The sequence below is a fragment of the Anabrus simplex genome, chromosome 1 (assembly GCF_040414725.1).
Source record: "Anabrus simplex isolate iqAnaSimp1 chromosome 1, ASM4041472v1, whole genome shotgun sequence".
NCBI lineage: Eukaryota > Metazoa > Arthropoda > Insecta > Orthoptera > Tettigoniidae > Anabrus > Anabrus simplex.
The window spans coordinates 397,405,946-397,423,229 of record NC_090265.1 but is presented as its reverse complement, the minus strand read 5'-3'; the positions used below and the strand labels follow the sequence as shown (position 1 = coordinate 397,423,229).

At 41.4% G+C, this 17,284-nt stretch overlaps 1 protein-coding gene across 4 annotated transcripts in view; it reads right to left on the bottom strand.

Moving 5' to 3' along the window:
- The window catches only part of LOC136856840 (uncharacterized), a 176,628-nt gene that overhangs the window by 45,807 nt on the left and 113,537 nt on the right, over nt 1–17,284 (bottom strand). For all 4 annotated transcript variants that reach the window (XM_067135011.2, XM_067135013.2, XM_067135012.2 and 1 more), the window contains exon 3: nt 8,995–9,574. In XM_067135011.2, coding sequence (XP_066991112.2) covers nt 8,995–9,574 — 580 coding nt within the window. The remainder of the gene's footprint in view (nt 1–8,994; nt 9,575–17,284) is intronic.

The following is a 17,284-nucleotide window of genomic DNA, read 5'->3' as shown; positions in this document are numbered from 1 at the left end:
GACAAGGTGGAAAATAAAAAATACTTAGTTGTGAATCAAGTTCTGCTCTCATTATATTTCTTTTAGGAACATTCTACAGAAACCTGACCAGATCCTGTGACCAGCGTCATGATCGTAGTATTGTGCATGTGCATGATGATTTATTACAGCTATTCACAATGAAGTGATCCGGAACTGTAGATCATAATGGCTATGCAACTGAAGTGTATTTTGGGAATTTATTCTATCCATTCTAGGGAATGAGTCTATGCCACTTTATTGTTATTTCTGCTAGCATGTTGGTGTATAATTCATTTATTACTTTGAGATGTCATATTTGCATGTCATATCTTCAAAATGAGTCATTAAAATTTCATGATATCGATATTTACTTTGAACTACGTGATTTGGTAGAGGGAAAATCTTTTTTCATATTAAAAAGAATACATGGATGTTACTGCCATTGATGTAATATTAATTGGTATATATTTGTTTAACTGGCAACAAACTGAAAGCGAATGCTGATAGTGATGCGAGGATTTTGCTTTAGAACCGTGGGCGAGGGAAGTCATAAGTCACACTGACTGACAGAGCAAATGCAACACCAAGAAGGAGTGGTCAGAACTTTATGCGGAGTGGTCAGAACTTTATGCCAATTGCAGGGTAGACTGACATCACTGAGGTATGCTCATGATGTGAAATGCGCCGCTGTGCTGCGCACGTAGCGAACGATAAATGGGACACGGCGCTGGCGAATGGCCCACTTCGTACCGTGATTTCTCAGCCGACAGTCATTGTAGAACGTGTTGTCGTGTGCCACAGGACACGTGTATAGCTAAGAATGCCAGGCCGCCGTCAACGGAGGCATTTCCAGCAGACAGACGACTTTACGAGGGGTATAGTGATCGGGCTGAGAAGGGCAGGTTGGTCGCTTTGTCAAATCGCAGCCGATACCCATAGGGATGTGTCCACGGTGCAGCGCCTGTGGCGAAGATGGTTGGCGCAGGGACATGTGGCACGTGCGAGGGGTCCAGGCGCAGCCCGAGTGACGTCAGCACGCGAGGATCGGCGCATCCGCTGCCAAGCGGTGGCAGCCCCGCACGCCACGTCAACCGCCATTCTTCAGCATGTGCAAGACACCCTGGCTGTTCCAATATCGACCAGAACAATTTCCCGTCGATTGGTTGAAGGAGGCCTGCACTCCCGGCGTCCGCTCAGAAGACTACCATTGACTCCACAGCATAGACGTGCACGCCTGGCATGGTGCCAGGCTAGAGCGACTTGGATGAGGGAATGGCGGAACGTCGTGTTCTCCGATGAGTCACGCTTCTGTTCTGTCAGTGATAATCACCGCAGACGAGTGTGGCGTCGGCGTGGATAAAGGTCAAATCCGGCAGTAACTGTGGAGCGCCCTACCGCTAGACAACGCGGCATCATGGTTTGGGGCGCTATTGCGTATGATTCCACGTCACCTCTAGTGCGTATTCAAGGCACGTTAAATGCCCACCGCTACGTGCAGCATGTGCTGCGGCCGGTGGCACTCCCGTACCTTCAGGGGCTGCCCAATGCTCTGTTTCAGCAGGATAATGCCCGCCCACACACTGCTCGCATCTCCCAACAGGCTCTACGAGGTGTACAGATGCTTCCGTGGCCAGCGTACTCTCCGGATCTCTCACCAATCGAACACGTGTGGGATCTCATTGGACGCCGTTTGCAAACTCTGCCCCAGCCTCGTACGGACGACCAACTGTGGCAAATGGTTGACAGAGAATGGAGAACCATCCCTCAGGACACCATCCACACTCTTATTGACTCTGTACCTCGACGTGTTTCTGCGTGCATCGCCGCTCGCGGTGGTCCTACATCCTGCTGAGTCGATGCCGTGCGCATTGTGTAACCTGCATATCGGTTTGAAATAAACATCAATTATTCGTCCGTGCCATCTCTGTTTTTTCCCCAACTTTCATCCCTTTCGAACCACTCCTTGGTGTTGCATTTGCTCTGTCAGTCAGTGTATTTTAAGCCAATTTTCAAATCATATTTTCAAATTCATATTTTTCAAGCCATGATTTTCAAATGGTATTTCAAGTCATTTTCCTGTAAGATTTTCAAGTATTACATTTTAAATCTTGTTATCATTCATTAATTTAATGTGAATGAAAAGACTTATTTTAAATTCTTCACATGGACTAACTTCAATTATAATTATTTGTGAACTGAATTCAAGATTTAACGGACGTTACTGTCATCGTTAGAGATCAGTATATGGCCGTTATCACCAACCCCCTCTTATTGCATTAACACACCACTGGTCGCTACATGAGCAAAATGCTCGCGGTCATTGAAAATCATCCGCTTTTTTATACAGCAAGAAGTCTAGAACTTGAGCCCTGAAGTACCTTCGCACTGCAGTTTCGAGGGAAGGATGAATGCACTGAAACGCACATCTGCATCCTTGAGAAGGGACAGGGAGGGAGGAATTAACACCGACTGTCAAAAATGGTGAGCAGTTTGCTTCACGCGTGATCAGTCACGTTGGCGCTATTTTCTGTGTAGGCTATGTTATAGTTTCGCTATTGTATTATGTTTCAGTTCTGGCATCTTATTGTATTAATATGTTGTGTAATTAGTGCACGACGATGGCTTCATGACATTTTAGCTTGGTTTGATGAAATTCCTAGTGATCAACTCGAGGGCAAGAACAGCGACTTGAACTGTGAAAGTGAACATAAAACGGTTACTGAACAGTCCCGAGACAGAAGAACGTTGTGATGGAACCGTACCTCGATGGCAATCTGTAGCTGGCGAACAACCTACTGTATGTTGGAGGTAAATGAGAATTTCATGTTTAGTGATAATGTTTATATAGGGAAAGATAAGGTGAAAAAGTGGGGCAGACACCCGCCAAGAAGAAATCCACGCTCACGTACTTGTGCTGAAAATATAGTAACTCATCCTCTTTGTGTAAAGGGCATTGCGAAAGTAGCATGCACTAATTTAGAAAGTTAGGAATTGGGAACATGCATCATTTTCAAAAATATTTTTTTTGAAAAGTACACCAATGAAATAGTACGTAAACGTATTACATTGCGGTATGTTGCCTTGTTTTCTACCATTAAAAAAATATTTAATAGTGCCTTTCCGCAAGGCGAGTGAAACGGCCTCTGACGTAAGCGGCGCGCTGTGACGTCACGATCCAGTACCGCATGGAGCTCTATCAGCCGTTGTGCATAGCCGTTGCTAAAAGCCGATTGTTTATTATTCACGATCGCGAATAACTTCGAAATGACAGAAGAAAGGTTCGAAACAGCACAGTCAGACAATCTACCATGTGTAGATGTCATCATTCTTGAAAAATGTGACTTTTGTGCCCGCAGAAATTCGCGGATAACAAGCAAGTTTGTAAGTGGCGTCTATTATGTATTATGTCTATTATGTACTGTAACCCATAGTATTAGGATAACAACGAACGTGGATAGATATCACATCACTTTCAACATTTCCTTCTAGACTGATTCCCCTATTAAAGAACAACATTACATTTTCGGGCTTTCAGCATTAGTAAAGTAAGAAATCGGATTTCAGCACTAACATAAACATATAGGTAGCATTATAGTACTAGTCCGCTTCTGTGGTGTAGTGGTTAATGTGTGCCACTCCCGGAGGCCCGGTTTCGATTCCCGGCTCTGCCATGAAAGTTGAAAACAAATAGTACGAGGACTGGAACGGGGTCTACTCAGCCTCGGGAGGTCAACTGAGTAGAAGGGTTTCGAATCCCACCTCAGCCATCTTCGAAGTGGTTTTTCGTATTTTCCTACTTCTCCTCCAGGCACCTAAGGCCACGGCCGTTTCCTTCCCTCTTCCTTGTCTATCCCTTCCGATCCTCCCATCCTCCAACAAGGCCCCTGTTGAGCATAACAGGTGAGGCCGCCTGGGCGAGGTAATGGCCCTCCTCACCAGTTTCATCCCATACTCAAAGTCTCACGTTCCAGGACACTGCCCTTGAAGTGGTAGAGGTGAAATCCCTCGCTGAGTCCGAGAGAAAACCAACCCTGAAGGATACGCTGATTAAGAAAGAAAGAAAGAAAGAAAGACAGAAAGAAAGAAAGAAAGAAGGAAAGAAAGATCATAGTACTATAGGGCTATAATCTATCATTCCCAAAAATATATATATTTATGGTTGGGACAACTGGCCTAGCCACTTCCAGGGCCCATGAAAGAGAATTAAATATCTTTGTGGAGGGAAAAAGTTAAACATGATAAAGATAAATATGACTTCATCTAGTTTTCACAAGTCGGGCTGAGTGGTTCAGACTGTTGAGGTGCTGGCCTTCTGACCCCAACTTGGCAGGTTCGATCCGGGTTCAGTCCGGTGGTAGTTGAAGGTGCTCAAATACGTCAGCCTCGTGTCGGTAGATTTACTGGCACGTAAAAGAACTCCTGCAGGACTAAATTCCTGCACATCGGCGTCTCCGAAAATCGTAGAAGTAGTTAGCGGGGCGTGAAGCCAATAACATTAATTACATTTGGCTTTTAACAAGCTGAGCATATCAGGAAAGAAAAGTGTCCCGGTGACATTTTAGTCGCTCAATACAGGAATGTCTTTGGGTGCTGTGACATTTTTTTTTTGCTTTACGTCACACCGTCACATATAGGTCTTATGGCGACGATGGGACAGGAAAGGCCTAGGAATGGGAACAAAGCGGCCGTGGCCTTAGGTACAGCCTCAGCACTTGCCTGGTGTGAAAATGGGAAACCACGGAAAACCATCTTCAGGGCTGCCGGCAGTGGGGTTCAAAACCCACTATCTCCTGGATGCGAGCTCACAGCTGCGCGCTCCTAACCGCACGGCCAACTCGCGCGGTATTTTTACCCTTCGGTTTATTGACTTTGCTTGTATAACCTAAAACTTAGGCTAAGTTGGATAATATTTTAAACACCTACATCACTGTTTTCACCTGTGTGCAATTATGTTATTTATTTCATTAATATTATGATAATTATTATAATTGAGCATTGTTAACTTATAAGACCCCAACAGACAAGCATTGGTTTTGTGTAGAGTTATATATTTGTTAAATTCACGTTGTTTCCTTTCATGATGTACACGCCTATTCTTTGTTACATTATAGAGTATTTAGATATAGCCTAAATTTCTTTACCAATTAAGCTCTTCAATAAAGACATACATAACTGTCCCATGCCAAGATATATTGGTAGAATTAGAACTGTCAAAATGGTTCACAACCCCTTTGATTTATTATCTTGACATGGATCACCCAAAACATAGGTTAGGTTTGGAGAATACTTTAATAATCAGCATTATTTAATGCACTGTTTTTTACTTTCATATTCCAAGATGTAATTGAAGCATTTAAATAAAGTACCATACATTAAAATTTAAAGTTTTACCACTAGAACAGCTGACATGGAAAAGTGATTTGAAAATTCAAACAAATTCATCTTACGTTAAAATCTTCAAAAAAAAAAAAGAAATAAACTGTAGACTTTTCCGATATATCACCAGCATTTCTCCGGCTCGCCAAAATCCATTTCTCCCTAGTTTTAGCGTCTTTGGAACATTTATAAACAATTTGTTTGGTATGGTATGCGATGTGCTATTGCACATCGGAACTCTACACCATTTATAAGTTTTCTGCCTCACTGTCTGCGCAGGATTCATTTTAAGTCTAAAATATACCACTCAGATTATTATCCAATGTATAGACCTCGAATTTAACCATACTAGACACTAACGTAAAGTAGAAATACGCGAAGTGTATCCTGCTTCTCACAGCACACTATGTGTTACTTCGTCTGCTAATTCAGTCAACCTGTACGATGACGTCAGACCAATGAGATCGCGTGCTTGCGTGACGTGACATTTTCGTAGATTTTTATCACGTTTGGAGTTATTATTTGTACATTCTGATCACATTTTTGAATTCTGCATGAAATTTTGAATCAGATTAGCATATTTTTAATTAAAACCCCGGATCATGCATGTTCCCTATTGTTTTTTCCAGATACAGTTATAACCATTTGCGATTTATTACTATTTAATGCGCGACCACTCGCGTTACTCGCATCCTAGCAACCACTGACAGGTTAACAATGTAATGTTGCGCCTCCACAACAATGCCAAGAAAGTATGTCAATAAACCAGCCATCCCGTATTTGATCTTACTATGTGTAGACATAGGGAATCCTCTCATATCCCTTCATTTATGTTAAATTACTGCCATTGCACGAGACGCCTGTCTGTCTCAGGTATTATTAAGTGGTGATTATCTGTCGTGCCATCAGAATCTCATGTCTAGCTGGAGTTATTATGCTGTATTTACATGGTCATGCGCAAACCTTACATGTACAATTAGAGTTGTATTTTGGTGATGTCCTATGGGGGAGCAAAGAGTGGAGATTCCCAGGGCAAAAACTATAGCCCTTTTACTCATCTGTTTCCTAGAAATACCCGATGAGTTGGAAAATCTCAATTTACTACACTGGCGGGGTGGAAAACCTATCTGACTTGGAGGCAAATTTCTCCTCGAACCCAGAGGATAAACCCCATCTTGGCTGTTGATTTGGAATATAATAAATGTAGAATTTAATAATAAAAAGTAAAGAAAGAAGGTTTTCTTAAGAAACGGCTCATTTCAGGATTGAATTATTTAGTGAACTGTGGTGCTATAATTTGGAATAGGCCAAAACTGTACGTCTGCTATTATTCTGTTAATTGTACACACTGATTAATCCAATCAGCGAGTCAGAGTAGGGATCAAATAGCTGGAATACTATGATGAACCAGTGTGTTACGTACCAGTAGCATCAGAAAATTTATGAACCAGAGGAATGGTATGCTAGAGAAAAAAGTTATAACTCCCCCTCTATTTCCCACCAACATTCAGGCAAGCTGTTATACTCGGTACGCAGCAGTAATCCCATCTGTCGGAGACGAGTGGAAGCATAAGAGAAAAAGAACATCACAACAAACCATGATCAATGTAATGTTATTGTTACTCGCTTATACGAGCTTTCGATATTGTAGGCCTTCACATTTAGTTTTCTTCCGACACTGAAATACCACTCGTCATAGCCAGTACGGTAAAACTGAATAAAACATAAATCATCAGAAATTGTATACTCTATAACTACCATTTTATCCAGGGTGAAAAAAACTGTTTATAGCTTAGACTGTAGTTTCTTATTCACCGACTCTATATAGTGCTTTTCATTAAATTCTGTTTACCCATTTTCTCGTGGCTCGGCGTTGATATGGACTTTGCAACAAAAATACAAATTCATGAATATCTGTGTTATCATAGCCGGTAGGGTAAAAATGCACAAGACAAAAATTATTGGAAATTCTATTCTATATTCTAATCTAATCTAATTCTATTCTATATTTATTGATAGGACCACTAATAACAAATATTTGAGAATTACATTTCAGACATTCCCCTTAACTACCATTTCACTCATTGTGAATTAAATGATTTATAGCCTAGACTGTAGCGGCTCATTCCCGACTTTACATACTGATTTTCATTCAATTCCCTACAGCCATTTTCTTGTGATGCTTGTAGGCCTACATACAGACAGATTGTGTATGTTTAGTCCTCAGCCCAAAGGCTGGTTGGATCCTCAACAGCTCCGCCATCAGCTGTCATAGATGGCCTGGGCATCACTGAAGAGGCGTACTAGGGAAATGAGGAGTGAGGTAGTTTCCCGTTGCTTTCCTCACCAAGCCAGAAGTTGCTATTGCATATCAGTCTGCCAAGCCCACTGAAATGCATGCACCAACCGACCCTATGAGCAATATTTTCACACCATTCATAGCAGGGACTGGCTGCAGAAGGAATGGCATTACTAGCATCACTCATACCTCAGTCACTTTCATTTTGTCAAAGCCAAGGATAAAGCTGAGACAGATCAATGAAAGTAACAAAATTGCTCTAGCCCATACCAGAAGACATAGTGCACTGTAAACACTACATCTTGTCAGCAAAGGCAGACAGACAGATTATGGAAAAGTAAAAAAAGTGCATTTCCCTGTTACTGTGGACACGACTGATACAGAAATACCCTTCTTTTAAAATTCTGAGCAATGTACAGACAAAACTCGTATATGATGGTAACCAAGTTTACTAGGATGCCACCATATGATTGATATTGGTCGCGCATGATTACTATTAGTGTGACATTATTTGAGGCATTCACCACCCTCATTCATCGGTATCCTTTGTTTGGGATATCTGGCACTTACCCATCCGACACTCACGATATCACAATATTATGAAATAATACTTGCGGAGTCCACTCTTTATTTCTACCCTCAGTTCCTCAAGACAATGCTACTAACACTTGATGTAAATACCAGCACTCTTTCTCTATTGACCTAACAAAACTCAGGGCCACTGTTTTGTGGCAGACCATTGGTCTTACTGTTTGGGCCTTTTTAATGTTTCCCAGTTGGTAATAAAATCTGTGTTGAATTCTGGAAGTGATACCATACAGAATTGATTTCAGCCAAGAGCAGTGTTTGTGCAACCAGCTACTTTGGAAAATGTTGCCCGTTTTGTCATATTTTACTATAAAAATAAAGTTACTTCTTAGGGCAGGTGGGGAGGTCCTCCCTCTGCAATGGCAATTAACAACTCCATGCCATACAAAGTAAGATTTAAAAGATTCAACTTCCTAAATAGTGTATGTTAAGTTAGAGACCATATTGAAGTTTTACCCAGTGCACCAAAATGTATCTTGACTCTCGTACTGTTCATCATTGGATCTCGTATTCTTTATTAACTTTTAGCTAACCTACAAAGCAGTAACTCGTGAGACTGCTAACCCAAGATTATCACAACATCTAATCAAGACTATCACAACATATTGAAGCAGTAGAGTACAATACTCTTAATTTGCAAAGCAGAAGAATACAGTACTCTTAATCTTCAAAGAAGCAGAAAGCTTCATCACACTCACTACAAGTTAACAAATTCTCATTTTAATACTTACACATTTCCATCTTCGTCAGGAACAAGGCAGTTTGTCCAATCTTTATATGCTGATTGGAGAACAAACTTCTTGTTGATAGAAGGCACTTTGGGTTTGTTATTCAAGTGATTATTTGGCAGTATATCACTGGGATCCACTACCATGGCCTCTACACCTTCCAGTTCCAACTTTGAGGAGCTTTTCATCAAGTCCACAGAACCCATATCAATAGCAGCATTGTGTTGCTGGATGATATTATCACATACCATTAGGTCATTGATATTCTTAAGAGTTTGCTTGTTAATGTTCTGGCACGCTGAACTGTCTGTACTGGGTAGTTTTACTTTATTAGGAGAACGCAGCAGTCTGAAAATATTTCCAGGATTGGATTCAGTCTGTTCAAGTTTCAACTTCTTACATAGTGGTTCTGAAGGAGAGGGAGATGCACCAATCGTTACTGCCCTTCCTCCAGATTCCACTGATACAACACGCTTCCCAGGAGGCAAGGTATTCATTGAAGTTGCAGGCTTGCCAACACTAGTTGAATTAGTCAGCTGCACCGTAGAAGATGGCATCGCAACAGTTGGACCAACTTTTGCACCTGCACATATAAGACGACACATATCATAAGGAGGCACATAAGAAAACAAAATCTATGTTACATTTTTAGCATTCAAGGCTTGACAGAACATCACAAAATAAACTGCTCACAACAAAACCTAAATTACATCTTTGCACTCATTAAAACAAAAACCAATAATGTTGTGAGATGGACAGCAGGCAATGGCATGTTGATAAACGGGGTTAAAAGTCAGGTTGTGAGTTTCACAAATAGGAAAAGTCCTCTCAGTTTTAATTAGTGCGTTGATGGGGTGAAAGTTCCTTTTGGGGATCATTCTAAGTATCTAGGTGTTAATATAAGGAAAGATCTTCATTGGGGTAATCACATAAATGAAATTGTATATAAAGGGTACAGATGTCTGCACATGGTTATGAGGGAGTTTAAGGGTTGTAGTAAGGATGTAAAGGAGAGGGCATATAAGTCTCTGGTAAGACCCCAACTAAGAGTATGGTTCCAGTGTATGGGACTCTCACCTGGATTACCTGATTCAAGAACTGGAAAAAAAAATCCAAAGAAAAGCAGATCGATTTGTTCTGGGTGATTTCCGACAAAAGAATAGCATTACAAAAATGTTGCAAAGTTTGGGCTGAGAAGAACTGGGAGAAAGAAGAGCTGCTCGACTAAGTGGTATGTTCCGAGCTGTCAGCGGAGAGATGGCATGGAATGACATTAGTAGATGAATAAGTTTGAGTGGCGTCTTTAAAAGTAGGAAAGATCGCAATATGAAGATAAAGTTGGAATTCAAGAGGACAAATTAGGGCAAATATTCATCTATAGGAAAGGGAGTTAGGGACTGGAATAACTTACCAAGGGAGATGTTCAATAAATTTCCAATTTCCTTGAAATCATTTAAGAAAAGGCTAGGAAAACAACAGATAGAGAATCTGCCACCTGGGCGACTGCCCTAAATGCAGATCAGTATTGATTGAGTGATTGAAAAAGTACCTGCAGGTATTAGAATAAGACAGACAAAGGAAAAATCTCGAAGAACCCGAACCTCTGACCTCTGAACAAACGTGGAGCATGGCTCGGCGAGGATTATCGGTCATATAAAATGCATTTAACAAAGAGTGAGAAAACCTTAAATTGTAATCATTAATAGATTAACAATAATGTTAAATACAAGAATAATAGAATTCAAATGAAAATATTCGAGCCACAGCGCAGGTTCACAACCCTTGCTGGGCCATACTTTTTGTCTCGCCTGAGTCATAATGATCCTCACGGGATTTAGTGAAAAACGTATATTGAAGTTTCCATTAAAAGCACCAAACTTCTCATTTCTATCACTTTCTTCTTAAACATAGTCCTTCATAACCAGACTGCATTATTTCTTATTATTAATAGTTAACCTATATACATTATTTCTTTTGTTACCGTACATAATGTATTTCTGAATTTGGCTCGTGTTAATTATTGCTAAATGTCTACTGAAATATACCGTAGTTTACGTTGTGATACATAACGAAAACGCAAATGGCATAAACTTAAGTTCGCATTTCACTTGACTAACTTTTTACTGTCCGAATTAATCGGATTTAAAAAAAAAATCTAGATTGCCGTCGGCAATCCGGCAATCTACAGTACTGTACCGTATACTCAATGCATAACTTGTCCATGGCTTTCGAAAAGGAACTCTGAGTATGTAACATTAATTGCAAGTGTCTTCTTCCTACTTAGGTATGGTAGGTACTGCTCGTATCAACTTAACCTACACTTATTTTTTTCTCTTTCCTGTACTTATATTATGTAGTCCATTTTCACAATACAGTTGCTGTGCGTTTGTTTGAAATGCTGGTCACCCTAAGCAATTGCAAACTTAACCAACTTCTATTACACTAAATTCAAGAATAACGTTCAACGTTTCAAAAATAACCCCACAAGAAAGGTACCGTACTGTATCACATAAAGCCAAAGATGAAAATAACCTCCATCAAACTGAAAAGAAAAAGAAAAAAACGTACGTACACTGTGACAGCCAGAAATATCCAGGTGCAAATAACACCTCAGAGAACCGAGCACTGACGGACACCACACACTCGCAGCGCACGAGTAAAGACTACTATCGGGATTGACCTTCGCTGGCATGTGGCAACAAACACTGCGAGTCGGGAGATCCCCTCCAGTGTCTAGAGCGTCGCTACAGCGAATTGATATCTGTACGTCCCCGTACCCCCACCGCCGAGATTTCATACCTTTCGCTAACCCAAGGGACTCACCTCCCATTACTCCACTGTGTGCAATCGGCTTTACAATAGATAAGAACCCAAACAAGTGCCTATGCAACAGCTGTCCGTTTGCATTCGGGAGATAGTGGTTTCGAACCCCACTGTCGGCAGCCCTGAAGATTGTTGTTTCACATTTTCACACCAGGCAAATGCTAGGGTTGATCCCTGATTAAGGCCACAGTCACTTCCTTTCCACTCTAGCCCTTTCCTATCCCATCCTCGCCATAAGAGGTATGGTGTGGTGGTGAATGGGCATATATATAAGAACGAGGGTTTAAGAGAGAAAAATGACTAAAATCGTTGTTAAATGTGTGGAGAGTCAATGGAAGAGGCTCGTCTACTGAGAGTATGTAGGGTTAAATATATGGGTAGTGAATACACATACAATTGTAAATTTTTTGCAAGCTGCTTTACGTCGCACCAACACAGATAGGTCTTATGGCGACGATGGGATAGGAAAGAGCTAGGAGTGTGAAGGAAGAGTCCGTGGCCTTAAGGTGTGAAAATGGGAAACCACGAAAAACCATCTTCAGGGCTGCCGACAGTGGGGTTCGAACTCACTATCTCCCGAATACTGGATACTGGCCGCACTTAAACGACTGCAGCTATCGAGCTCGGTAATTATTAAAGAGTGGATTACAGCGAGAAGAGCAGCATATCTTTTTGAAGTATATCAAAATGCCAAAAGAAAATGAGAGAAATCAGAAAAAGCACCAACTTTACCTATGAAGGGTAGGATACATGCTTGTCCGAGATTATATAACACTGTATAACATCTAGGACAAAAGGAGAAAAAAATAGAAGGGGCAATAAACACTACTGGGTTTAAGTATAATTTAATGTAGTACTAGATTAAAAAACGATAATAAGGAAAATTCAAATCCTTGCACACACAAAAAAAAAATGGATTGTAATAAATGAACGCACTCTGCCCAGTTTCATGTGATCCAGAACTAAGGGGTGGGAGTATAATATTCTAATATACTAGGGTGCGAAAAAAGCTAGCTGTAGGCTGCCACTATTGTAACGGCCGCAGGATTTAGAGGGTTTCGTAGACTTGCGTATTAGAAATAAAAGACAAATATTATGTGGATAATAAATGTTATTCAATAGATCGTGGTACACTTGGACTGTGGGTAATAACTCTGTGCCGTATGGGTATGTGATTTGAAAAAAAAAGACATAATTTAAGAGTTCGGGAGTAATATTACAAGTAAAAGTAAGATCAAACAAACAAAGTCATACTTGATGTAGGTAGATGCACCTTCATTTACTTCATGCCAACTACGTTTCAGATTTTTTTATTTATTTTATTATTATTTGTATTTTTTGCAACAGGTAGCCTCCTCTTCCGTCTGTCAATTGAGACATTAAACATAATCGTAAGTTAACTATTCTCAGCGATATACGCGTTCTACCCAAACACTATGGGCCGATTGCAGAAACGGTGTTTAGACGATTACGGTAAGTATGGCTGCCGCATTGCAGAGACGTTATTTACCACTTAGACACTGTCTAAACCCGATGTTCAACCGGCCGTGTTTAAGCACTGTCGAGAACGTTGTTTAACCTAAAAAGAGAGGAGCGAATTACAATCAGAGGTTATGTATCATGAAACATGTAATTTGTATTATCATGTTGAGACGATTCCGGGAATAAAGGTTAGTCCGACGGCCTCTCTGTGGGTCGCCCGCTGCGAAATCGCAGCAATTCTTGTACGGGGAGGTACAGCTTAAAATAATATTTCGCTTTTCAAGAGACTTGTTACTGACAAAGGAACAATTCGGTAACTGTCAACTTGAATACAATTCTTGGCAATCGATATATTTTATTATACATGGGGTAATTTCCATGGAATTATAGGTCACTTCGACTATGTACATGTCTGAATTACTTATCCCAATCGTCACAGGGCTTGCCACATACATCAACCGGGAGGGATTCACATATATTTACTGCCAAGAAAGCATACATGCACACATAATAGTGGAAATTCAAAAGTAGGTTGTGTGTGGTTTATATACATGGTGAAGCGAAATTTGCGCACTCGAGCGTCGCAGCGCGACTCCTCACATGCCAGCAATAAAAGAATGACTCTCACAAAAATTCGTCCTGAGAGTATATGTAACCACATGTAGGCTAACTACCTCTGTCAGCACTTAGTAGCGGTGCTGTACAGTTGGTGCAGTGGGTAGAGTTTTAGGTTAGCATGCAGGAGGTCGAGGGTTCGATCCTGGGTTGAGGCGCATTTTTTACTTGCTAATTTCCATCGGACATTACATACTGTAATACAGTATGACACCGTTTCTTAGGTCAGATGTATCCTACATACATACATTATCATTATAGATTGTTATGCCTTTCAGCGTTCAGTCTGCAAGCCTCTGTGAATTTACTAAACGTCGCCACAATCCTGGATTTGCAACTAGTGTTGTGGTCTCATTTAGTTCTATACCTCTTATCGTTAAATCGTTAGAAACCGAGTCTAACCATCGTCGTCTTGGTCTACCTCTACTTCTCTTACCCTCCATAGCAGAGTCCATTATTCTCCTAGGTAACCTATCCTCCTCCATTCGCCTCACATGACCCCACCACCGAAGCCGGTTTATGCGCACAGCTTCATCCATCGAGTTCATTCCTAACTTATATCTCCTCATTCCGAGTACCCTCCTGCCATTGTTCCCACCTGTTTGTACCAGCAATCATTCTTGCTACTTTCATGCCTGTTACTTCTAACTTATGAATAAGATATCCTGAGTCCACCCAGCTTTCGCTCCCGTAAAGCAAAGTTGGTCTGAAAACAGACCGATGTAAAGATAGTTTCGTCTGGGAGCTGACTTCCTTCTTACAGAATACTGCTGATCGCAACTGCGAGCTCACTGCTTTAGCTTTACGACACCTTGATTCAATCTCACTTACTATATTACCATCCTGGGAGAACACACAACCTAAATACTTGAAATTATCGACCTGTTCCAGCTTTGTATCACCAATCTGACATTCAGTTCTGTTGAATTTCTTGCCTACTGACATCAATTTAGTCTTCGAGAGGCTAATTTTCATACCATACTCATTGCACCTATTTTCAAGTTCCACGATATTAGACTGTAGGCTTTCGGCACAATCTGCCATTAAGACCAAGTCGTCAGCATAGGCCAGACTGCTTACTACATTTCCACCTAAATGAATCCCTCCCTGCCATTTTATACCTTTCAGCAGATGATCCATGTAAACTACAAACAGCAAAGGTGAAAGATTACAGCCTTGTCTAACCCCTGTAAGTACCCTGAACCAAGAACTCATTCTGCCATCAATTCTCACTGAAGCCCAATTGTCAACATAAATGCCTTTGATTGCTTTTAATAATCTGCCTTTAATTCCATAGTCCCCCAGTATGGCGAACATCTTTTCCCTCGGTACCCCGTCATATGCTTTCTCTAGATCTACGAAACATAAACACAACTGCCTATTCCTCTCGTAGCATTTTTCAATTACCTGGCGCATACTGAAAATCTGATCCTGATAGCCTCTCTGTGGTCTGAAACGACACTGGTTTTCATCCAACTTCCTTTCAACGACTGATCGCACCCTCCCTTCCAAGATGCCAGTGAATAATTTGCCTGGTATACTAATCAGTGAGATACCTCGATAGTTGTTGCAATCCTTCCTGTTCCCTTGTTTATAGATAGGGGCAATTACTGCTTTTGCCCAATATGAAGGTACCTCACCAACACTCCACGCTAATTTTACTACTCTATGAAGTATCCTACATTTACAAAATTTAGTATTGAACACGTTGTAACGCATCTAGTAGATGAAGTGGTGCGAATAAATTCACGCCCACGACGTGGAAAGGGCGTCTTTCAAAGCTGATCAATGAAAATGAATGTTCGTCCATTTCTAGGATCGTAGTATGTAAGTGCAAATGGTTTCTAGAGGACCCGCTGCAATCGCTGTTGATTAAGATGCCAGATACCATGCCACCTGGACTACATTTACGAAATAAAAAACAGCCTCAACCTAGGATCGACCCCTCGACCTGCATGCTAACCCAAAACTCTATCTACTGCACCAACTGTACAGCACGACTAACATGTGCTGACAGAGGTAGTTACCCTACATGTGGCTACAGTGTTGCCAGATTGCTACTCTTCAACGTCCTTTTTCTCCCGGATATACTCGCAGGACGATGTTTTGAGAGACTTTTTTTATTGCTGGCATGTGAGGAGTCGCGCTGCGACCTCCGAGTGCGCGAATTTCGCTTCTGCCTGTATATAATCCTCGCGCTAATTCAGATAGGTTTTCGGCAACTATGAGATAGGAAAAAGCAAGTGGTGGTGATTATTTAAAGAGGAGGACTGGGGAAGAAGAGCCGTGGCCATAACAGTCCTAGCATTTGCCTGGCGTAAAAGGAGGAAAACTACAGAAAACAATCTTCAAGGCTGCCGATGATGCGTTTCGAACCTACGATCTCCAGAATACAAGCTACAGCTATATGGCGCGTACAACACATTCAGTTACACATTACATTACTATCGTGTCATCTTTTCGTCGAAGCTATTTGCGAGTAGATTACACTCACCGTAATAACGCTATAATCAAAGCTTCACTTCCCCGTACGATGGCGTGTCGCTTTAGTGTCGATAATATTATGAAATTTAACTTCCACCGAAAGCGATATTCCTATCTGTGGGCAAGCACAAAAAAAAAAAAAAAAAAAAAAAAAAAAAAACTCATGCTTAACCATATTCGAGGAATGTGTAGGAAGACAAACAGCTGACTGGCGTTCGGCGCACGCACCGACGAATTTCATTGGTTGCATGAAAGATCTATCTCCATTTTCAAACCAATATTGAAACTTTAAATGACGTCTAGTTAAACACAGTCTGTACATTGTTTATGCAATGGAAGATCATGCTCGATTTAGATGTTGTTTAGGTAGACGTTATCTAAAGCTTAAAACTGGTCATCGTTTCTGTAATCGGCCCTATAGCGTCTTAATTTTGTTCTTACCGGGCGAGTTGGCCGCGCGGTTAGGGGCGCGCACCTATGAGCTTGCATCCGGAAGACAGTGGGTTCGAGCCCCATTGTTGGCAGCCCTGAAGATGGTTTTCCGTGGTTTCCCATTTTCACACCAGAGATGCTCACGCCGGGCATTTCGTCTCGCGGGCACAAAGCACAGTAAGAGGGAGGGCAGGCGATAAGCTTATGTAATTCAGCCACAATGTCGTGGTGGTTACGTCCCAGGCCATAATGGCCAATGCCAGGCAAACGTGAAGCAACTTTATATGTCAACAGCTAGCTCATGTTTGATACGTAACGCAAATCGAACACGGTACCCTGGCTGGCAAATGTAGCACGTTTGAATACCTTAATTAAGGCCACGGCCGCTTCCTTCCCACTCCTAAGCCTTTCCTACCCCATCGTCGACATAAGACCTACCTGTGTCAGTGCGACGTAA